Source organism: Thunnus maccoyii, chromosome 9, assembly GCF_910596095.1.
Source record: "Thunnus maccoyii chromosome 9, fThuMac1.1, whole genome shotgun sequence".
NCBI classification, from domain to species: Eukaryota; Metazoa; Chordata; class Actinopteri; order Scombriformes; family Scombridae; genus Thunnus; species Thunnus maccoyii.
The window spans coordinates 8,311,807-8,337,310 of NC_056541.1; the positions used below are offsets into that span (position 1 = coordinate 8,311,807).

Below are 25,504 nucleotides of genomic sequence, written 5' to 3' on the forward strand. Positions count from 1 at the left end.
GGAGCTCCCTGCATACTTATTTAAAGTGGGATCACAAGGGGTCACAATTTAAAAACCTTGTAAAGGCAAACCCTTAATAAATGGTGTCTTCTTTTGTACTATAGGCTATTGGTTTCATTTAGAATGTGTAATGTTTATCTGCACTTGGTCTTTTCATCTCATTGGGATTCCTGGATACATGAAGGCTGAGTAATAAAATAATAAAAATTCAATTATAATCTCTAAAGAGGCTATAGCAGTTTGATTACATTTGTGCTTGGCCTCTGTATATTGTCATTTCATGGTCTTCTGATGCTCGTTTACCTACCTATCAATATTGGCAAGAATTTTAGAGCAGGGATCATTCTCATAAAAAGATTGTCAAGCATGTTTTCTTTTATTTTTACTGTTCGGTATGCGTTTGTAAGAGTTGCATTTGCAGTCAAAACTTCCTCAGCCTTTCCATCACAGAGCAGTGCTCGAATATTTAACATCCCGATTAATCCGACTTTCCTGCAGGTTCACGAAGATGTAACCCATATGCTTAGCAGTGACACGTTTCTATTCTATCACCTTGCGTTTCCCCTTCCCTCCCTCTGAAGGCCTACAGTAGGCTCTAGGAGGAGCGGGGATGTGAGGAGAGTCGGCTGTTGCATGCTGAGTGATGACGATACCGACATAACTAAACCCACCTACAGTTCATTTAAATGCCCGCGCACGGCTCTCTCCCAGCTCGTCACTGTGTCTCCCATTGCTCTGTATTTATAAGGCGCCCCGGTGCGCAGAAAGGCACAAGCATGCCTCGTCTCTAGAGAGGCAGAGCGCGTCGCTGTGACTTGGAGACGTTTTTTTTTTGGATGAAAGACTTGTGCAGCCGCTGCTGAGGAAGAGACGCGGGGAGCGCAGGAGTTTTATCCCAAGTTCACTGCAGCAGGTCGTTTTGACAGCGACCTCGTTCTCAGGGGTGAGTTTCTTATCCGTTTTTTGATTCACTATGCTCCCTTTTCTTTCTCATTTATTTCTGTGGGAAATTAGGCTGCGCATTCCGCTGGTGGATGGACATGTAGAACAGCTGAGAATGGATGGAGCGATGCTGAACTAATGTACAAACCTGTGGCTAAAACAGGATATATATTTTATTTAAAAATGAAAACTCGTTTGCACACAAAGATAGGAGTTTACAGCCTTATTGGCGATGTTCTTATTTTTATTTTTGCCAAAAAAGTGTCTCCAGAACTTGTTGCTGTGGGAAATACCCATTCAATTCAAGCTCGGCAGGAACATCTTGTGCATTTTTGTCGAGTACATTGATGCTCAAAGAAAGCAGAACAGTAAAACGACGTAAAATTACTTGTACTTGCGTGCGTGTTTGTTAAGTCATATTGGTTCTTTAAATGTGGACATTTATCGTGTAATTCAAAAAAGTATTTGTATTTTTTTTGTTAAATGTATGTTCTAATTGTTTTAAAGGATTGGTAACGCGTAGTTCTGCTGCTACTTATTCATTCGCTATTTGTGGACTTCTCAAGGAAATTCTTGTTCTCAGTCAGGGATTTAATGCAAAAATGTGTCACCATTTGGTTGATCTGTGTGAATTTCGTTGCCGTAGTGGAGGTGGAGATTTGAAAGCTGTTCTCCAAATCCGTTTTGTTGATGTTGCATACTGAGTGATGACGATAGTCGATATCCACCTGTTTGTTTTCTTGTTGGCCGGATTAACCAGTCAGTGGGACCAGTAAACCTGTTAAAATTTGACCCATTGACTGTCCATCTTCATCTCCTGCCTCTTGTTTTCTGTGCGTCGTGTATATACGCTGTCGCCCCCAAGTTCCCATAAGGGCACAAAGACTATACATGTTTCATAATGATGTATGAATAGCAATCAGCTGGAATAATCCTACTTGGCCCTGAGCTGGTTTGTGGTAGTTTTATTAAACTTAATATAGAAATAATTTGCAATGTGATCACAATGTAAACTATAAAAATAAAGCTCTTAAAACTAGATTTTGACTCAGGGCCCCTCTACAAAAATACATCATATCCAACGTAAGATTTAGTGCTTTGACATGCAGCTAACGTGAGACTTTTAGGGCCCCTGGGGGGGATCTGAGGTCCCTGGACATTTGCCCACTTTGTCTGGTTGATAATCCAGAGTTTCATGTTATATTCTTATCCTCAGTACAGAAATATGTGTCTGAGTTTTGCATCCACAGAAAGGAACAGTTGAACTGGAAGAAACCAAATGTTTTAAAATGAATGCAAATTACAAGCTCTGTGCACAAACATTTAGAAAAACTTAAAAATGTGTCAACACTTAACGAAAAGAGAAAAAGGGTACGAGTAAGGAACAAATCAGAAATAAACTGCTAATTAAAGGATAGGTAACAAGGAGTTTCTGAATAACTGAGAATCAATGCCTCATAATCATAAGTTGACGACTGATAGACGAACACATTTCTAATGATTACTGAGATGTAAGAGTATCTGCACTGCACTTGCTTGATAAATAGTTGGTTTAGCTCTTATTCAGGTGCGAAATGGTAGCCTATATAAACAATAACCGATTACTTTATATGGTTTGCAGTTATAATTTATAATATAACAACACGATAGTGACAAGTGACAAGTATCTGCTGAGTCTTTACTGGGAATGCAGCATTTGTTCATGAATGACACAAGCCAGACACTGCAGCATTCTCAAAAAAAAAAAAGTTTTAATCTTCATATTCAGCATATTTACATCAATATTAAAATCGGTTATTGGTAATTTCTTACCTTAGTAGGGTGCAGCTACAAAGGGTGAGGATTAAAGGGCCGCCCATTTAAGATATTCCTGTGCCCCAGGACAGTTCAGTCAATATTTATGAACAAGCGTCACTCTTTTCCTAAAGCCATAAAGACCTGAATGTGTGATTTCACTGATATGCAAAATAAGGGAATGCATTGACAGTGAATGTGGAGTTAAATTGGTTTACCTATAGGACTTTTATGCTTGTGCCCAATACAAGAATATGTACATTTACTACAGTTTACAAAGTGAGCGCTTTACTTATTGGGCTCTGGAGGAACTTATACGTCCAAGTTACATTATACGTTCAAGGGCATTCCCGATGATTTCTGGAAGTTGTAAAGAGTGGTGAGAGTTTAAAGAAAACATTCACTGAAGTGCTGCAAAGCAACAGAAATAACAAAAAGCGGAGAGTGAAGGCAGGCAGCATTAAGAGCCTGTTGTAAAGACGGAGCGCTGACCTTGGTGCTGAATTATTCCCGCTATACACCGCGTGCCTGCCCTCGCGTACTGACTGCAGGGCACGAGCACAGCAGCTTCATACACTGTACATTGCAGGCGACGTCACCCACGCGACCACATGCAACGATTTCAAAGTAACAAGCTCGTTGTAGCTTTGCATCAAAGGAAGCCAAACGCATTATTGAGCGTCTGGCAGACGTGACCGGAGCGCTTCCTTTTGTTCGCGAAGTTCATATGAAGTGCAGAGACAAAATCACAGGGTGATTGAACGAGATTCAAGCAACACGCGGAGAGAAAAGGGTCGGCTTTATACACACGCCCCCTTCTTTTTCCACTCAAAAGTTGAATTAAGACCAATGGTGGAAGAAGTATTCAGATCAGTAAAAGTATCACTACAGCGATATAAAAGTACTTCATTACAAGTAAAAGTCCTACATGACAAATCCTACTTAAGTAAAAGTACACGAGTATTAGCAGCAAAATGTACTTAAAGTATCAAAGTAAAAGTACTCATTTCGTCTCTCTGACTGATATATTATTATATATGACATTTTAAGATTATTAATACTGAAGCATTTTATAAGCAGCATGTTACTGTTGTTGCTGCTGGATGTCAAAAGCCAAAAAGGTTGGAAATCACTGGTTCAATCTTTAACAATGTGTTGTATTTTAAAAGCTTGTTATATTATGCATTGTGTCAAATCTTCATCTGAAAAGTAGCTAAAACTATCAAATAAATGTAGTGGAGTAGAAAGTACAATATTTCCATCTGAAATGTAGTGGAGTGGAGGTATAAAGTAGCATAAAATGGAACTACTCAAGTAAAGTACAAGTACCTCAAAATTGTACTTAAAGCTGGAGATAGGGACTTATGTCTCCCCCTTCTGGCACTGAGAGTAATTACAAAAACACTGTAGACAGGTGCTTACGTCATAGGCTCTGCCATAGCTTACTGTGCTGCTACTGTAGCGGCTGTAAAACAGTGGATAAAATGTTGTGAGTGTCACACAACCCCCACAAAATGATGCGTTTCACTGTCAGAATTTGATCTATTCAGTCTGATAACATTCGGAAAGTCTAAAAGAGCTGCACGATTAAATTATTTTATCTCCATTCAAGTTAGCAGAGAGCTAACTGGAAGTCTCTAGTGCGTATGCCCTTCCCATAGAGCATGTGTAGTATGCGTTTTTCCGGCCAGCTTGGGAATGTCAAGCCCGACACCAGATTAAAGACTCCAGTATACTGTGAAATACAGATAAATTTATCTGGTGGTGATAGGTTTAATCATCATTGTGTGAACTCGTTTGGCAAGGGCTTGAAAGCAATGGATGTTCATTTATATGCAAAAGTTCCACACTGCAGGTTTAAGTACACTTGAGTAAATGTACTTATTTACTTTCCACCACTGGCAAAGACACGTGCAAACATAATTTGTGCATTGCATACATACAAAGAGCACTTCAACACTTAAACTGAAAGTGTTGACATTTCTTCTGAGTGCACCTCAGCATTGCGTTCATATGAAATATTCAGTGTCTGCTCTTATAAGCCCTGTTTATGCTAAATGTAACAAGCAAATCTGCATCATCTCTGTGCACACTATTTATGGAAAAAACAGTGAAGGGAGTATTACTGATCCTGTAGCTTAGTCATAGTAGTAATGCCACACCATAAAAATACTGCATTACAAGTAAAAGTCCTGCTTCAAAATATAGTTTAAGTAAAAGTACCCCTGTGAATGATATATTATTGCATTATTGGATCATTATTAGTGATGCACTGACATGTAAGCATGCAGTGTTAACAACTGTTGGGGAGTTATCATATTTCCTAAATTAGTCACATGTGTTTTCTATGTAGAATGTTATTTTTAAAAGTCACCACTGCAGTCAAATACATGTAGTGGAGTAAAAACTATAACAATTTCCTCTTAGATGTAGTTAAGTGAACATGTAAAGTAGCTTAAAATTGAAATACCACAAAATGTACCATAAACTTTTCCAAATGCAGTGTACCTGCTCACAATAACTGTCATCATGTACTAGCTAATGCGGTATTTGCCTTTGCCAAATATTACAGTTAGAATTTGTTTGAAGTTGTATTTAGTTTATGATACAAGACTAGGATCACGGAGGTACAAGCAGCTCTGATCAGTTGGATAATAGATTTTTCATGTCCATGACAAAATTTTGCATCAATAGCTCAATAGAACTTAACGACCTGTGTAATATTACCTTCTGAAAACACTCTGCTTTAATGACTCATGTGCCCTCTTTGACTTACGTTAAATCAACACACTGTAAACAAATAATGCAGTCAAGGTAATTTCCTCCAAAACTAATAGAACCCCTGTTTCCCCTCCTCCCTCTTCTTTTCTTGCTTTGCAGAAACATCCCTGGGGACACACATACACGCACAGTCACACGCAAGCACAGTCACACACAGGCACCATGCAGGAGTCAGAGCCTACAGTGTGCCAGCTGCAGCCCAACATCATCTCAGTACGTCTTTTCAAGAGGAAGGTTGGTGGTTTGGGTTTTCTGGTGAAGCAGAGGGTGTCCAAGCCGCCTGTCATCGTGTCAGACCTCATCCGTGGCGGCGCAGCTGAGGAGTGTGGCCTGGTGCAAGTTGGAGACATTGTCTTGGCTGTCAACAACAAGCCCCTGGTGGACCTGTCCTATGAAAGGGCCCTTGAGACGCTGAAGAACGTGTCACCTGAGAGCCACGCTGTGCTCATCCTCCGTGGGCCTGAGGGTTTCACCACCCACTTGGAGACCACCCTGTCTGGAGATGGCCGTCAACGCACAGTGAGGGTCACACGGCCTGCCTTCCCACCTTCAAAGTCCTATGAGCACTGCTCCCCTCTCAGCCCATTTAGCCATGGGCAGCAGCAGCAGGTCAACAAGGAGCCTCAGCTTAGGGCCATTGAGAACCTGTCCTCTCCGTCCATCACCCAGTCCCTCCTGCAGAGGGGAGGCATGCAGGCTCAGGACCCCCTGCTGATGAGGGACGGGGGCCGTGGAGCTCTCCTGTGCAATGGGCTTGAGGAGAACAATGAGCTGCTGAAGGAGATCGAACCAGTGCTGCGCCTCATCAGAAGCAGCAAAAAGGAGATCAATGGAGAAGGCCAGAGGAATGTGGGAAGAAGGGATGCAGAGATTCAAGTGGCCTGGTAATTTGTGATGTGATACTCCCTTATTGATCCCCTAGTTAAAGTGTCTTTGTTCCCCTCCTTAGTGCAGCTCTGAGTTAGAGCCCAGGTAGAATTAGAATCAGGATTTAGGTCAAGGACTCTTCAGCAAGGTGGTTATTGGCTAATATAAGAGCTTGCACCTGGCCCTCTGATTGAAAGACAGTCTCCCTACTCACTTTACCATCCTGCTGTCCCTAAACTACCTGGCCCAGCTGTGTTTCATTGGCTGTTAGAGACAGGCTCTCATCCATCTAATATGACTCAGTATACAGTGCCAAGTAATTACTGTCTGCACGCTGGTCTCTACCAAAGCTTAATTAAGGATGATATCACTCACAACATTCGTCACAACCATTTCATTTGCTATTGTTTGATTACTTGAACAAATACTTTATTTTTTTTGTAACTTCTTAATTTAAGGACATTTTGCTACACTTCAAACGTAAATACTTTATAATAAACAGTGCTGCATCAGTTTATATATTATTGCGACATAGAAGACCCCAAATTACCATACTGCAACACTGTATAGGAATATTTTTATTGTCTTGCGAGAAAGCAAAAGGTCTTCCAATTAGTTCCTCTTGATTGAAGAGGAGTGTGAAATACCTCTGTATCTTTAAAGCTCCTTTTGAACATTTAATGAAATGTTTACCTCAGACTGCTTTTAATTTGTTTTAAGTGTTTAATCTGGACGAGTTTTTCATAAGGCTACACAGTCCAAGCCAATATTCTATCCCTGACTCTGTCTAAATGGTCTGCACAGTGTACTGTTGATATTGGCGTCTCTGTTATCTTCTATTGTACTCCCATGACCAATTGAAATCAAATTGAGGCTACAGTCTCTTTGAATCAATATCTCATTCTTGACCAATCCATGCACATCCTCCTCTCTTTCATAATACTGTTTGAGTTATTCATTACTTTCTAGGGAGATGTGTGCTTAAAAAACCCCTCAAAGCATACGAATGGTGAAGTCTTGCCATTATGGCTCCACTTAATGGGGCCACCCATGTACCCAGGAATGGAGCTTTAAATATATTTTAGTCTATAGACCATCTAAAAACATGCTGACATTTGGTCAGCACAGGGAAAGAGTCTGCTAACTTAATTTTATCTTCTGTTTTAGCTATGGAGGAAGGCTTTCTGGAGCATTCTAAATAGAAAATAATGAAAAAGGTTATTGTGAAAAGAATGGCCAATAATATCTTTTATCTCTGGGCACATATGCGCAATAAATAATCTCTCAAATTCTGTCTTGATGACTATTTGCTTGGAATAGAATGGCACATTAAAAAGGATTGCTTGTTTGCAGAGCAGAAGCAGTTACATACAATTTCACAATTTAGCATGAGGCTGATGATGCTCCACGTCAGAATCTGAGTTAATGACAAATGACACATGCAACTTCTGCTGTTTTTTCTGCGTATCTGAACTCTACCTCATGCAAATTGTGGCATTGTAGAGATACAGTGTGAAAGGGAGAAGGGATGCCTGTGAGGATTTGCAATTAGCATGGACACGTGCTCATGAGAAAGATGGGGGGGTAGTGTGAATGGTAGTGCGATATGTGTGTGGGCGTTTTCAATTGGGGGAATGCAAACTTGAAATCACACGCCGATGAGTTTGCCGTATTTATTCATGTCTCATGTGGTTTGCCACAGCAGCAGCACAGGGATCTCCCCTCCCCCCTTCTCATTTAGTCTCTCAAGATCGAATAAATGTAGCTTAGACTGAGATTTTTCACTGTTCATATGTTGTTCCACCTATCTTCGAGGTGGAAGAGCAGGAATTTCTTGCTCCCAACAAGCCAGAACTTCAGTAATCTTGATTGATCATTTGTTTGCACAACCACAACTGTTTGTTTTAAGTATCAAACCATATGTTCTAACTTTTGAGATAAGGCCAAACAAGTCATCTTGTGACAAGAAACCTAAATGTAGTTCAATTTCCTGGATGAACGGAGAACATAGTACTGTAGCATTTATTTGCAGAGAATGTAAACCCAGTGTGTAAAATGTGGTTATGGAAGTAATAAATTATGGCTGCTACAAACCAGTTTATCTGACAAATATGCACAGAGAATATGCCTACTTGGGTGTGTCGCGCAGGAATACCTGTTGGGCAAATCTGTGTTTAATTTTATTTGCATAGAAGGAGGAAAGGCATCTTGTTTACCCTCTGTGTGTGCATGATTTAGCTGGGATTTCAAAGTGAAAGGAAAGAGTAGTTTTGGACCAGATTTACTTACGCACCTGACAGAAAATTGTGTATGATTTCTAGGGACCTTGGCGTGGGAAACGGCACAGCCCCCCAGCTGGCATCAGATAACGACAGCACGCTGGAAAACATGCCGCTGGAGCTCCACAATGCTGACGCTTACAAGGTAAAATGAAGCAAATGCTCAACCCTATTCATAACTTAGAGAGATCTTTTTGTTACTCTTACTCTCCTAAAGATCCTTAATCCTTTTTTCTGTTGGTGTATGTCAGTTTACAAGCAGGCCTCTGAAGTGAATTTCTGCAGCTGTGTAATGCATGTACATCCATGGCTGCCTTTGTGTCTTTTTATCTTTACCCTTGTACCATAATCCCACACTATTGGCCCATTCCATGCTTTCAGAAACTGAGCACGCACATTTGTGTTGCTTCTTTGCTCATAGTAATACAGCTTTTGCTTACGATCCTATCACCTAGGCATTAGATCCTTCCGGGAGCAAGCTTGTGCAGTATTAAATCCAGCTTATGCCTTCCACATAGAAGGGCCTGATCACAGGTCTGAGTGTCTGTGACATGGATTGCGTTGTAATCTGCACATGGTCTGCGTTATCCACCCACTTGTGACGTAGCTTGAGTCTCCATCAATGGGACCGGATGGGGCAAAATAATTCCAGGAGGCCGAATGAATGCATGCAGCTGCTGATCCCTCTCTCCATCAAATGTGGCCCCTCTTGAAATGATCCAGCCCCTCAGACCTGCAGGGAAGAGAGTGTTAATGTGCAAGCTTGTGAGAACGTCTGTGTAAGTGTGTTGGAAAGAGGGAGGGACGGGGGATGTGGATGAGGCATGCTTGACGGCATTTAGAGAAGCTATACTATATATGTATGATGTGATAAGAAGCCAGCCATATGTCCTTCTTGGAAGTGTGTGCCCAGACTATGGAAGCCTGTGTGTCTATGTGCTTCTGAGAAGGTGTGTTTGGGAAGTGGAATCACTATCTGTGTCCAGTATGAATGTGCACTGACTCATGCAGCAGGAAGTTCCCTCGCTAAGTGCTAATGCTAACTTTGATGGCTCATTGCTAAGTGTTTAATTTGATTAACTCAAGCCAGACGCTCAAGTTCTTTTTTTTATTTTTAAATGTACGAGTGAAAAGGTTTCAGAAATTTTTAGATCGCTTAATACAAGAATTTCAAGTGACAAGTCTATGGCCTGAAAATTAGTTTTCTCGTTTTGGTGAAGGATTGTCCATGTCCCTCCAGCTTGAGCTTCTGCTCCTGCATGATTTAATGTTTAATAAGCCCGTTGCAAAGGAGAGGTGGCAGAATGTTCTGTCAAATTTCACTAGCTCATAAGTTCTGGAGACACCTTTGATGATCCATTGAAAGCAGAGAATTCTTTTTTACACGCTATGGCTTAATCATCACTGAATAAGGCACCGATTGTCAAACCATAAATTTACTTGTCTTAAAATCCATGACTAAACCATATAAATATTTAATGAATAACATCTCTTTCCATTTCTCAGGCTGTCATTCTCACTTTGTTCTTTTTCTTTTTTCCTCACTTACCCCCGTCTTACTCTCATCATCTCTATTTCCCATCAGAAGTTTTAATTGATGGATGAATGAGAGACTTCATTGCATAACTGCATTTACCAGAAAGACTTTGGTGATTAAGCCTCGTTATGAAATTATCTTCATCAGATTAGCTCAATTATCTTTGTCTGTAGCTTCATGGATGCTCTCTTCTGTTACATCCACACCTTATTCTTGACATTGGGGCCTGGAGATTGACATGTGATGGGATTTACACATGCTGTGAATTGTTTATGTGGTCCAGCAGCTTCCCTGGGTAACATGCAGAGCATGGGCAAGGACTGTCCCATTAAAACAGGCTGGATTTACGTTGTGCACAAGCAAACAAAGTAACAAAGAACAGCTATAGACCTCCTCCTGTATTAGCTGAAGATTATTTTTATGCTCTCTGATGACCATCATGAATAAATTAGTCCGCCTAGAAATCATAGAAAAAAGATGCTCCATATAACTACAGAATTATCCTGATTATTGTTACATTTTTTAGGTTTCTTCAGTATCAAAGTAATCCAGTGATTATTGTCTGTACATTGTTGGGTACACTGCAAACAGGAACTTCTAATATCTAATTCAGCATACTTTTAATGGGGCCATTTGCCAGAAATGTAAACAGATGTAGGCTGAAAAACAAGGTTCAAATTGCCCACAGATAACTAACTGAAAAGGATTTTTTTTTTTTTTTACCTTTATCTAAACATATGGTGCAACCACAGGATATACTGTTGAATATCACTTTGTTCCAAGGATGCTTGGATTTTGGTTTTATGTTATTTACATTATTACAGGCTAAAAGTTCTGGTTTTACTTCCTAAATTTACTAAATTGGTCATGCAAAGTCTGACCTGGTCTTTATGTAAAATGTTTAATGGGCAGAAAAGATGTTCAAGTCCGACATTTAAAATTTACATTAGTGCACATGTATAAAACATTTACAGGTTGTTCATATAAAAGGCTTTCTCTGAAACCACAATTGCTCTGATTTTTATGTCAACAAGCCTTGATTCTCTGCATCTGATTTTCTTTGCCTGTTCAACTGAGAGTCTCTTTATGCTACAATGATCTTTCTTCCTGTCCACAACATTTATTTGAAAGAGGTGATTGAACCAGAGTTGCAAAACATCAGGTAAAAAGGACTGGACTGACCTACATGGAGCTGAATTTGCATCTACAGTATCAACAGATATGGACACATGTGAATAAGGGAATCAACTGCAACAATCAACTATATGACAAAGAAATGGGGAGTTTGTTTAGTAGTTTTGTTGTGAATGTTGATATATATTGATTATGAAATTGAGTTAAAATGAATCTGAATTTCAGTTGTTCAGTAATAAGTAGGCCCTTTAGAAGCAAATGGATTAGTGGCCATAGGAAGACTATGAATTATGATGGGAGATGGCGTGGCTTCAAGTTTCAGCTGTATGTGTGATTTTGCAATGGGGATGAAATGGGTATGCATGTGTGTGTGTGTGTATGAGAGTGTCTTTGTGGCTGTATCTTATTGTGTGTAAATGTGTTTATATGTGTTGTTTTTTTCTGTTGTTCTTGTGATAGCTCTGAAAGTGATGAAATACATACTTTATGTTGATCAAAGAAAATTTATGATGCAAAGAAATTCCACATCACTGAAAATGGGATTAAGAATAGTTCATTTGAATATTTGGAGTTCAAGAAATAAAACACAGGACATTTCAGAAATTCTTATCGAACAGAATGTACATACACATAAAGAAACACATTTAGATTCAACAATAAACAGTTCTTTATTGAACATAGCTGGGTGTAATACTTACAGACAAGATAGGAATGCAAATGGAGGTGGAGTAGCAATTTATGTTCAGAGCCAAATACCAGTAAGAGTTAGGGGGGATCTAAGAAGTATAGATTTGAAGTAATCTGCCTACAAATTCAACTGCCTCATCTAAAGCCAGTATTTATTGGGTGCTGTTATAGACCACCAAATGCAGTGATAATGTATCTGGATCAAATATGTGAAATGTTAGATAGAGTATGTGATATAAATAATGAGATTTACTTCCTGGGAATTCAAGGTGTTGTGCACTCAGAAATAAGTGGCTTTCTCTTGCAGATACATGTAATTTGTCACAAGTTATTACCAAGCCAACAAGAATATATTGCAGAGCTGATGGTTCACAATCTTTGACTTGCATTGATCTAATTTTTACAAATGTTGCTGAGTTGTGCTCAAAAGCAATCATAATAATCATAATCTAATTGCAATTGGAAGGAGGACTTAAGCTCCAAAATCTGGTCAGGAAATAATATTAAAAAGGATGTTTGAATATTTTAACAAACATGATTAAGTACAAAATGATGAAGTAAGAAATATTGAATTTGAAAAAGTTTGTATGGGTGCAATAGAGAAATTATTATGAGTGAGTGAGGAAAAGCCTTCAGATGTTGAAATGGAAATGTAAAATAGCCAAGATTGTTCCACTAGCCAAGAATGGTACAGAACCATTCACAGGTAAAAATAGTCAACCAATAAGCCTACTTCCTGCTTTGAGGAAAATTAAAGAGAGAATAGTATATGAACAAATCCAAAAGTATTTCTTTAAAAAATTTAAATACGGTGTATCAGCATGTATATAAAAAGTGGCACTCTACGAATACGGTATTAACTCAGATGACTGGATGAAAGAAACTGATAAGAAAAAAGTTGTCGGTGCTGTATTGTTGGATTTGAGTGCAGCATTTGACATACTTGATCATAAATTGTTATTGAATAAGTTGAACTGTTATGGCTTTGAAACATCCGCTGCTGAATGGATCAAAAGTTATCTCATCAACAGGAAATATACTGTAATATAATGGTGGTTATTCTGGGGTAAGAGCAGTGAGTTGTGGAGTGCCTCAAGGAAGTTATTTAGGGCCGCTTTTGTTTTCCATTTTTAGAAATGATTCACCTCTAATTTTGAATTATGGCACCATTGCGATGTATGCAGATGATTCCACAATATACAAATCGTTACAAAAAGTTAATAGAAGAATGGGTAGTGGAAAATAAATTGGTTTTTCAAATGATGAGTGCAAACATTAGTGTTATCACAGTTAGATTATTGTTCAGTGATTTAGTCCAACACAACAGAAAGTAATTTGAACAGGTTACATGTAGCTCAAAACACAGCAGCTCACATCGCTATTCACTGCCCATATCAAACAAGAGTAAGTACAATGAATAATAATTTGTCTTGGTTAAGTGTAAAAAGCAGTTTGCATTATTCTCTAGTGTGTTTTACAAGAAATATCATCATAACTAAAACCCCAGAAATACTTCAGTGACCTATCATTTTTTTTCAGATGGACATCATTATTCTACTCGGCAGTCGTCGTCAAAGGGTCATTTTCTGTTGCCTCAGTGTAGTACAAGTTTAAAACAGAAAACAGTCAATTATCAAGCAATGGTGGCATGGAATTCATTACCAAACTTTTAACAAAAAGTTACGATTGTATTTGTTTACACAAGGAATAGAGTAGAACATTATATGACCTTTTGTTTTTCTGTTCTTAAAGATGTGATATGGATGTAGAAAGCTGTCCATTCCACTTGTATTTGAGATTTAGTGGATTAAGTTGTTAAATGATTTCTTTTCTCAACTATTTAAGAGATGAAATTATTATATAGAACTACTGTATGTATTACACAGGCTTTGAGTTGGTGTTTGTTGTTGTGTGTCTTAGTGGTTGCGTTATGTATTTTGAGTCTTATTGTGACTATGAATGTTACAGATGTGTATTGATGTATCTTTTGTTGTTGAAGTATTGTTAAAAAAAATACTAAAGGGGACCACAGAAAGAGTAGCTACTGTTACAATACAGTAGCTAATGGGGATTTAAACAAACAAATAATCCTCAGTGATAACAATGTGTCATATCTGAGCCGCACAGTGGGGATTACTGCTGTTGGAGCATGAACACACCGGATCTAAGCTCTTTACTTTTTGTGTGTACCAAGTCAAATTCAATTCAAACCCCCCCAATCCTCTGTACTGTTTGAGAGGACAGGAAATGACAATGTGACTCAACTGCCTTGACACTGTTGGTATTCATTTTTCTAGAGAGCATGATGATTGTGTCACTGTTGTTCAAAAGCTGCTCCACCCCACGATTAACAATACCATGGGAGATGATAAAAGAGCCTTCAAGGTGTGGGATTGATTACTCTGATCTTTTGCAATCACTTGGTGCCTCTCTCTTGGAACGCTTACAGTTAGCTGTGGGGTTAAATTGCAGGCATTCATGAGTCAATAGCTACAGTATTGGAAAACCCAGTGAGCCAAGAGCTAGCTTGCCATCAACCTGCTGTTAAATGCTGATTGCCTTTATTATGGAGTGAGAAATTAAACAAAAATTAAGGAAGAAGAGAATATGTGTGGTTTCTGTGCAGAAGTCTGTGTAAGAGGGACTTAAGCACAATGGCAACTGATTTGCCGAGAGAAGAAAGAGCTAGGAGTTCACAATGGTTGTAAAAGTGCCGCTAAAACGCTTCCAGATATTTCTGATGTTATTTCTTTCCTAAGCGTTGCCAATCAATTTCTATCATGGCACTCAAATCCACTTCCCCCAGTTAGAGGGCTGCATCTCTTTTCATCTTACCACAGTGTGACTTCCAGTCATAAACAACTTGAGAGAGAGCTTGAGTCAATGATGGCTCAGGGGTCAGAAACCATTAGCAGATACAGCACAGTGCCCCGAAGTCATGACTCATGTTTAAATGTCCCTGTACTCTTTTCAGCCCCCAGCCAAGGGCAGGACCTCACCCACCAAGTCACTGCAGAATGGAAGCCCCTCCAAATGCCCCCGCTTCATAAAGATCAAGAACTGGGAGACTGGCACTGTCTACAGCGATGTACTCCACCACAGTTCTGGCAAGGTAAGGCATATCAAAATCTGTCCAATTAATGGATGGATAAAGAGGTCTGCTGCAGCATTAACATTTGTCGCTGAGGCAACCATTCTGACAAGGGTTGTGAAAGATTTTTATGTCGTGACTCAAGTCAGAAAATAACCAGGGCTCCTATGCCAGTGTTGAATCTGTAAGAAGGCTATGAGGTGCTATTGTTTCTTCATGTCATCGCACCCCTTACTAAATTGGACAGGATTAAAACTACTGGCACCAAGTGACCAGAAGAATAGAAACACCTGCATGATGCAATTGTAATGCAATGCAATACAACAGCCCTGCAATAAATAAATAAAACTTTTTTAGAAAAACCTTAAAATTCAGTTTAGACTGCTTTAGTTATTTGTGTGTTGACTCAATTCTATGATGAGTTTTGAGGCTGCAATTACAGGATTCACTACAAGATCAGAAACTACGCCCTCAAATCAGATCATAGGGTACAAAAAAAAACATGTAAAAACAACAATTCATTGTTTTACTTGGGGTTATGTGCCAAACTATTTCTTGGCTGGGACCAGTTGCCAGGCAACCAGTGGATATTCCAGGAAGTTACTGGTCCTAGCCAGTAAGAGGAAGAAATAGTCCGTCACATAACCCTACATAACCGTACATTTTTTTTTGTACTGAGATGGGATTAAATGTGTCAATTTGTGAGCTTTACAAATAGTTACGTTGCTGCCGGACAGAGCCAGACTAGCTGTTTCCTCCAGTTTCCAGTCTTTATGCTAAACTAAGCTAACTGGCTGCTGGCTGTAGCTTCATATTTAATACACAGATATAAGCGTGTCGATCTTGAGCTCATCTAATCTTCCGCCAGAAAGTGAAAAAGAGTATTTCCTAAAATGTCGAACAATTCCTTTAATATTTAAAAATGGCTGTAAACCATTTAGAGATTTAAAACTAGGTTTACACCAAGACCAAGCAGAAAAGTACAAAGAATTTGACCTGGTTAAGTTGTTGTTGAGGCATTATAGAGTAAATAATCTAAATGTAGTACCAGATTGCCAAAGTAGGTGCGTCACAATAAAAGTCAGTAGTCACTGATATACACATACTACACAGGTTAACTAACAAATTTGACAGATATTATATCTGCAGCTTTAATAGTATCTTAAAGCCACTGATGAACATCACATTCAGTATATTGATTGACTGAACAAACATTTAGCCTGCAGACTTACCAACAGATAATTTGCAAGTCAATTAGATTGAAGAATAATAGCGCAGCATGGTGTGCTTTCTCTCTGCTTCTTACAAGCTACACATACTGTACATTAGAGAGCTTTTGCCTGAACTGTTAGTGATTCAGCTTGTTACTATTTAGCCAGTAAGCAGGGGGTCCGGAAATCTCGGTAAAGCTAATAAAAATAAAAAAATAAAGTAATCCTCAGAAACAAAACAACAGATCACTGATTTTCTGTGTGGGGACAGGTCACATACAATGACTCAACATTTTCAGTAAACTCAAAGGTGATGTTTGGTGGATATTTTTATCTAAATTGCCTGATATTAATGAGTTCATACATCTATAGAATGACTTGCTCAACAAAAGTGAAGTTACTAATCCTTCTATTCTGTCCTCTAGCTGTCAGGACTCAAAAATGTCCTGGAAGCTAAATAGGATCATTTCCTAATTCTTTGTTTAAAAGACCAGACAGACACAATCACATGCAAAGATTCAGCTGCTCTGCCCTTGCAGTTTTACATGTTCATGCAGCCAAATTTTCCTACTCTAGCCAGTAAGCCGGTCTACCGAGCACAAGGTAAGCCTCACTGTTTAAGCATTCATCCCCCAAAACACTGCAGCCATTCGTTAGCACCAAACAGCAGCCTAATTGCTTTGGTGACTTATCGGACAGGCTGTTGTGCGCATCCCAATGAATGGCCTGTAATAGCATCTTCAGATTTATTATATATCACACACGCTGCTGTATTCAAGGATGATCTGTCTTTTTCGAAAAGGACAGCTGGCTGGCATGAATGCCCAGAGCGGTATGATGAGCGGACGTGCTGGAGCACGAGTGATTCCTTTGTTTTATTTTTAACACTCTCTGCTCTACTCATCCATTTCCCCCCTTTTTAGTCATCACGTCTCACTCCCCTTGTTTTTCTGTCTCATCTTTGTTGCTCTCTCTTGTTGTCAATCCATTTTCTCTGTAATGACCCTTTTATTTTTAACTTTGTTTTCTTGAGCATTTTCTCATGTTCTCAATTTCGTTTTCCATTTTTACTTTGTTTTGACTGGCTGTGATAGCATGTTTGTTGTCTAGCTCAACAGATTTTTTTTTTTTTTGTCAAGTTAGGGTTGAATGGGCTGGAAGGGACACGGAGGGAAGTTTATTTTGGATGCTGTCGGTCCACGCCTGAGTGTTTGGACAGTGAGCAAGTGGGTGGTTCAGTGTAACAAGCCAATTTTAGCAGCGCTGGGGTCATTGTCAAATTTCCTCCTTGACTGCACGCTTGCGCTATCGTTTCTGTCTTCCTCTCTTGCTCACTCATTCGATCTCTCTAAGCTGGTGAAGGCATATACGACAAACCAAAGTGACAGCTGACATCAACTCTAATCACATTAAACTGACCACACAAGGTTCAGCTATGAGCAATTTTCTCTTTGCATCTGTCTGTTTTCTTGTTTTCTGTCTTTCCTCCTCGCTCTCTCTGTCTTCCTGTTTCACTTAATGGAAGGATACCAATCTGTGACTCACTGACTTACTCATTCATTAACATGCATGCCAGCCATGTGTGAGCAATATAATGAAAGGAATTGTGAAATAGTCGTGATCTTTAGTATGCATTTAAGGTCTGGAAATTATAATAAAAGTTGACCTTTTACTTGAACCAAGTACAACATATTATGATATAAATGGAACACTGAGTTGGTATATTTGGAAAACAAAATTGGATCAATTGCCTTTTCGCCTCGCAGATTGAAATATGGGGTTCCAATGGGCAAAAGAAATGTAGTTTACAGAAAAGTTAAAGTTAAAAGAGGATGAAAAACAAGTGTAAAAAATTGATTGGAAAGAGGGTTTTCCTTTAAAATATTCAATTTGCGTAATTTGCGTATCATTTAAGCATTTCCTGGGTCTGTTTCAAACAGATCCAAGGCAGTCAGTCTAAAAAATGAATAGAAGATGTGATAGCTCTTCCCATTGTAAATTAAAAGAATGCCATGCTTCTCTCATATCACAGTCAATCAACACCGTGATGGATGCAAAAACTCTCTGTCTCTCCTGAGTGAACAGGAGTCCTGTAGCCCAGTATATATGATGAAGAATTCTTTGTCCAGTAAAACAAATGAACACCTTTGTTCTGTGCTGTCCAAGGAGCTCACATGGTACTTTCTATTGTGTCATTCATTGCTCAAAACTACATTTTGTGGATATTTGCAGAGAACTCTACCATATGCCATAATCTCCTGGTTCTTCAATTGCATTTTGGCACTAGAGAAAAAAAAAACAACGAGCAGAAAACCCTACCTCATCTGTCATTTTATTTGTATTTACAGATGCCAATCTGCACCGAAAACGTGTGCATTGGCTCTGTGATGGTGCCCAACCAGCATGCCCGCAAGCCAGATGAGGTCAGAACCAAAGAGGAGCTTCTTCCACTGGCCACTGACTTCATAGACCAGTACTACACCTCCATCAAAAGGTAAGCACAGCCTGCCGCGTCCTCCAACACCTGCAGAATGAGTTAAACCTTAATGGGTAGACCTAAAAAACAACATGTTTTTGGCTGGGTAACAGTAGGCTGCCTGCAGTCCAGTGAAACAGAAAAGGGTAAAGAAAATGGAGATAATTTTAGTATTATTGGTGTCACATTATTAGATATGAGCCACATAGCCTTTGTAGCTCTCGCCACTGACTGAACCTTTTGGATTAGCATTAGGTTAGCTACTTAGCCTGCTGCTCCACTGGCTCATCTATCTTATTTGCTAAAGGTAGCTTGTTTGAAAAGTTAAAAAGCTCAACAAGTCTTCCTGAATAAATTAAACAAGTCATAGAAATTTAAAATATCTCTTATTTTAACAGCATTTCCCTCTGTTAACTAACATTTCTTCTGACCAAAATGTAGTTTTTTGTCTAAAGTAAAATTTTCTTATGGCAGACATTGACTAATAACATAGATATGATTCTTTTCCATCTAATGTGTCATTAAGCCATGCCTCTTAGTGCTAGCATGCACATCACCAGGGCTCTGGCACCTGGACATGCAAACAGGATGTAGTTTATTAGTTAGTTATTAGTTATACCTGTGTATAACAGCACAGGTGTATCCTGTTAATATTTGTTGTGAAAAAGGAGTACAAGTTCATTTTAACCTTCATGTAGCGTATTTACTTATTTTCTGCAGTTGATATTAGTTGATTAAGGGCAGCTGCATGAAAATTAGGTGGTACAAAATTTTTGTCCTTACAAAATGGCACAACTTACATATAACACCTCTTGTACTGTGCTTTTCTGAATGTCATCTTATTCTCTTGTTCTTCTGTACCTGTCCTGCCCACAGGTATGGCTCTAAAGCCCATGTGGACAGACTGGAGGAAGTGACCAAGGAGATTGAAGCTTCAGGAACTTACCAACTGAAAGACACAGAACTGATTTATGGAGCCAAACATGCCTGGAGGAATGCTGCCCGATGTGTAGGGAGGATCCAGTGGTCCAAACTACAGGTAATAAACAGAATGCCTAAAATCGCTGCATGCTGCTGTTAATGCCACTGTTTATGTGCTGTTTTTGACAATTTGGAAAGTAATGTTGATGGGTGTCAAACTGGATTCTGCAATTCTTAACTGCATTTCATTTGTTACAGTCCTATGTCAAGCTTAAACAAAGATAGACATATTTATTTTATTTAATTCACTTCACCTTGCATGAAAATGGCTCTGAGTTTTCATTTTCACATTTGTTTTCTAGGTTTTTGATGCTAGAGACTGCACAACAGCTCATGGAATGTACAACTATATCTGTAACCACATCAAGTACGCCACCAACAAAGGCAACCTGAGGTAAAAACAAACAAACAAACAAACAAACACCCACACTGCTCAATTCTTTACACAAGACTTCTTTTGTTTTGCGTTTTTTCCATTTGTTCAATTCTACTCATGTTCCTCTTACTACACTTGTTCCATCCCCCATCTGTCACTGTATCTCATCACCCCTCTCCATCTCTTACTACCCTGACTTGACCCACTGTCCCATCTGTCAGTGCGTGCTCCGTCTCTTAACGCTGTATCTGACACTATCTGCAGCCTGTGTATCTGTCAGTGTCTCGGCACCAATCATTGCCCCGTTGGAGAGGCGGCAGACCTTGCTAACAAGCAGTCATTTGTCAGACCTGCACAGTGCTCGCTCACTCTCTACCAAGTCTTAATCACATGTGACACTTCATATTTACTTCATGGATAGCCTCTGACTCATTACTAGTCTTTGACTGGCCTTCTGAAGGACAGCTCAGACACACATGTTGATAAGAGCTCTTCAAGTCTGGCTTGCTTGAACATTAATAAACATGCAGTGCTATTTGTGACATCTTGCAGTAGTTTTGGAAAGGTTTTGCTTATTCAGAATCACGTCAGCATTTCTGAATGTTCCCAAAATATAAATGTAATTCGAGAGAAGCTCAAAATTAAACTGAGAGACCATGAGTCAGTTGTTTTGTTTTGTGGTGGATTTCGTGGGAAAAATGATGTTATGTCTACAGTGCAGTAAATATTTGTTACAACTGAGAGATCATGTAAAAAAAAAGGTATATTTTTGTTATATTTTCCTTTAAGTGGGTTGTAAGTGAAATAAAAGACCATTCATTTTGTAAATTGCTAGATATTATAATATCACGGTACTTTCTTAGTTTCTTTTAACACACTCTTTATAAAGAGTTATCACTTCATCAACAATTGATTAATGCTTTATAGATAGTTTTAAGTGATTAATAAGAAGATAAGTTTGGTTGCTAGGTTGTGAAAAATCTCTCTGGTTGGTGCTTTTCCAGTCTGTTTGGTAATTCTGCAGTTGTAAATGTTAATAAGTCATTAATAAAGGGTTTAATCATCAAGTTCACAGTCAGAAGTGTTAGTAAGTTGTTAATAAATGTTTTTTTTTTCCAGATCGTCTGCAGCCCTTTTCTAGTAATAAAGCAATATAACTAGTCAAAGGGAGTTTTCACAGCCTGGTAACCCATACTTATAAATGACTTATAACTGAAAAATAAGGCATTAGTAAATGATAAATTTACTATTAACAAAGCCATTACATCTTATAACTCCTTTATAAAGGATGTCATATTGGAAAGTGGAATCAATATCACACTACTGCTGTACAAGAATGTTAATTATCAGTTATGATTTAATAAACATTTTAATATTGTTCAGTAAAATATAATAACTTACATCCTTTGCTATTTACTTTCTCATGTTTGAATCAGCACACGTTGCCTGTCATCATACATCGTTGGTCAAAAATATTTGAAGATGATTGACATAACAAAGTGATGTAACTGCTTTAGGGTTATCTGGACATGTATTCTATTTTGATTTACTGAGTATAACATTTTCTATTTTTCTTTTTTTAATTGATTACCCCAGTCACCACTTATCACATGATATGTTACCCTAAAGAGCACAACTTAAAGTGAAACCTGTCATTTCCTGTACATACAGTCAAGTTTGATTGTAGAGACTATGACTATTGATTTCATTATTTACACTAGTTTCCAAAGCCGAGCTGAGAGATTGACTCCCGCAGATGTAGACTGCTAGCACAACTGGCCCAGATTCACACCAGCTGCTCTCCCTCCTCAGCGACTTACAACCAGCTTAGCAGTATTAACACTTTTGCTCGGTCATAGCATTAAAACACTACTAGGATGTAGAGCAGACCAAAGGTAGATAAGCTGCGGCCATGCTATGAGTCCTTTGACATAACATAATTAAAAATGCCTCGGAGCAAAATTACACGCACAGTGCTAACCATCTGTAAGCAATTGTTGCTATTGATATAAAAATTGCCGCGGCACAGTTCAGATATCTAACAGTGTTTTCACCAATGTGTTGCAACATGAGATTATTCCTAAAATGATTGCTGCTGTGCTCTGCTGCTCTAAATGATACATTATTGACATACTAACCCATTTTTTCGTTTGTTTGTTTTTTGCAGGTCAGCCATTACCATATTTCCTCAGAGGACAGATGGCAAACATGACTTTCGAGTGTGGAACTGTCAGCTGATTCGTTATGCAGGCTACAAACAGCCTGATGGACAGATCCTGGGAGACCCTGCTAATGTTGAATTTACTGAGGTACACATGAAGATCTGATAAAATATACTTTGGATGAAACGTCCTATTTGCAATCAGCTCACATGTTGCTTCTGGTTACTAGATTTGCATGCAGCTGGGATGGAAGGCTCCGAAGGGTCGTTTTGATGTCCTGCCCCTCCTGCTGCAAGCCAATGGAAATGACCCTGAGCTGTTTGAGATCCCTGAAGACCTCATCCTGGAGGTGCCGATCACACACCCAAAGTGAGTTATGCCTTCCTACTTAAGCGTGCATAAAATACAGTGAATCTGGCAAAACAAGAACAGTGGGGGCTGCAAAAAAAACCCAAAAAAAAAACCATCCACCTACCCACACATCTCTTAACAACACTTTTTAAACAATGGGGTACTTTTAAGCTAAGAAATCTGATTGGGTTACCATCACATTCCAACTGCGCTGATTATTCCCATAAAGCACAGCTAGCCATGTTTTATCTGTTGCTATGCCAGCTTTTGTGGTAACTATGGGGCTCGTTAGTGAGGTTTCAAGCTTTCTCCTGTTTTTTTTTTTTTTTTACTCTTATGTGTTTGCTTTACTTTTAAGAAAACTTTTCAGACAATATTCTTACATCTGTATACACTGTACAAAAGCCATAATGCCCTTGAGATCTTGAGCATTAAGCTGCTGAATCACTGTAAAACCCATAATCACATTAAAGAACTGGGTATTACCGCTACACTATTTTTCACACATACAGACACAGATGCACACACAGAGCTATCACTCCATCACTACACATTACAGAGAGCATTTCAGAATCCCTCGACAAACTGATCTCCCTGCCAGACACCCCCAAAACTGGCATCTCTTGCTCCAGACACTACATCAACTGGCCCTCAGCTCTGGTAGCAACTTGGCACAGTCCGCGGCCGCCGACTGTGCCTCATCATTACATGAGATTAGGCTCAGCTCTGCAAATAATACACCAAAAGCAATGTTATCAGTCCCAATAGGGGGTGTGGTGGGAGGTAGATTGAGGTCCTGCCTGCTCTGTCCAGAAGTAAATAGCTGTTAAAAGTGGTTTATTTGTGTTAATGTTGATTTTGGCTGTACTCCTTTTTTACAATATGTGTTTCATGGATTAATACCTCTACTCCTAAAGACAGCAACAAATTGTGCATACTTTATTATTGTGTAAATTGCCAATGGTGGAAATTTACATGACCTCAGTGGGATGCCGACATCATTTCCCCGTGTGCTCTGCCCAGGTATGAGTGGTTTAAGGACCTGGACCTGAAGTGGTACGGTCTCCCCGCGGTCTCTAGCATGCTGCTAGAGATCGGTGGCTTGGAGTTCACTGGCTGCCCCTTCAGTGGCTGGTACATGGGCACCGAGATTGGCGTGAGGGACTTCTGCGACAGCTCACGCTACAACATTCTGGAGGTTAGTGTTTTGTGCCAAAGCACAGAGTCATGCTCCACTGGGAAAACGGGAAAAAAAATCAGAGGCACAGACTGTCTGAAGCCTTGCAGAGCAGAGAGGAGCATGTGTTGTGTCACCAAATGACCTAATCAGAATGCTATTCTTCTTCTAATTGTAAACACAGAGGAGAACGCTGATTAACAGCACTTATCAAGAAATGAACTGTCATTGTGCCTTGTCACAAGCTAACATTAATTAAACAGTGCCAATTTTAATATTTGCATAAATATGTATTTGTTTATGAATTTAGAAGGGCGAATGAAATCGTGAGCTCTTCTGTAGCACCTAACGCCTAAATCTCAAAATTCTGTTTGAGCAAATAAAGTCCTTCATAATTTGCCATATAACTAGGTCATTCAGACCAATTGCCACCTTTGCATGCATCATGTTCAGACAAGTAAAATCTCAGCTAAAACCAGAGGTCCTATTATGAAGAGCACTTCAGGACACATGCGTGCCAGCTTTGATGGATTTGTCTTACAACTGAAGTACAGACACTGCACTTGCAGTTGATGATGAGGGCTATTTGCTTGTGCACTGTTCTTTGGGCTTTGTTCCGTAACATAATTGCATGAATCATAGCTCTTAACTTGAGCCACTGAGGCACAAAAATGACAACTTCATTGGATGAAAGACTGAAAGTACTGAGGGTAAACTTTAAGATATGCTGCCACAGAGGTTTAAGATCATATTTCTTTTTAAAACAATTAACTACTACTATGAGTTAGCACCTGTTGAAAGCATAAAACACACTGCACTCGAACACTTGATTTGGAAAAATCAGTTCATTCTGGGTTTTTTTTTCTGTACATTTGGTATTACCTCAGTTGTAACATAACCGAAGCCCAGAATACATGATGGAGGCATTTTCATCATGTTGCGTTTTAAAATATACTTCTCAAGTTCAAGATGTTAAAAAAAAAAATCAGTTTGAGTCCATATTGAGTCACAAGTCAAAATTAGGACTGGAGTTGGACTTAATCAGGTATGGTAACACACTGACACATAGTTTCCTATTGACACTGTCATAATTTATTTATTTATTTATCTATATTATATAGGAGGTTGCAATCAAGATGTCCTTAGACACCAGGAAGACCTCCTCCCTATGGAAAGACCAGGCATTGGTGGAGATTAACATTGCCGTTCTCTACAGCTTCCAGGTAGGTGGTGCATCTTTATACATGTTGTTCAAGTAAAGGAATACAGCACCAAAAACAGTTATTTTGAATATCAAACATTTTGAATAGCAAACACAGATTTTAACACTATGTAGTGGTGGTGGTGGTGAAAAATTAGTTGGTTGTTACTTCTGAGGATGGCAGCAGATTGACAGTGGTTACAAGTGACCAAGTTTCACTCCATAGAAATGTGTGAGATCATTTCTGTGGCTTAGTTTGCTTCTCCTCTGTTCATTTGTGTGCTCACTATATCACAAATATTACTTTTTTCCCAAAACTTGGCTAAATTCACATGCTTATGTTTGGGTCTACCACAGTTAGCTGTTTTCTTTTTGCCACTCATGAGTCACAACCAATGTAAGCATAGATAGATTTCAGTGCAGTAGCCTAAACCTACTGTAGAAACCTGCAATTTTG

The 25,504-nt window shown here is 39.1% G+C and overlaps 1 protein-coding gene across 1 annotated transcript in view; it reads left to right on the forward strand.

Annotated features, from left to right (window-relative positions):
- Positions 1-859: 859 nt before the first annotated feature.
- The window catches only part of nos1 (nitric oxide synthase 1 (neuronal)), a 40,901-nt gene continuing 16,256 nt past the window's right edge, over positions 860-25,504 (forward strand). Inside the window, exons 1-11 of the mRNA XM_042421261.1 lie at positions 860-943; positions 5,617-6,401; positions 8,706-8,808; positions 14,996-15,133; positions 18,672-18,817; positions 19,676-19,838; positions 20,083-20,174; positions 22,324-22,465; positions 22,548-22,687; positions 23,693-23,867; positions 24,968-25,069. Coding sequence (XP_042277195.1) covers positions 5,680-6,401; positions 8,706-8,808; positions 14,996-15,133; positions 18,672-18,817; positions 19,676-19,838; positions 20,083-20,174; positions 22,324-22,465; positions 22,548-22,687; positions 23,693-23,867; positions 24,968-25,069 — 1,923 coding nt within the window. The 5' untranslated portion in view covers positions 860-943; positions 5,617-5,679. The remainder of the gene's footprint in view (positions 944-5,616; positions 6,402-8,705; positions 8,809-14,995; positions 15,134-18,671; positions 18,818-19,675; positions 19,839-20,082; positions 20,175-22,323; positions 22,466-22,547; positions 22,688-23,692; positions 23,868-24,967; positions 25,070-25,504) is intronic.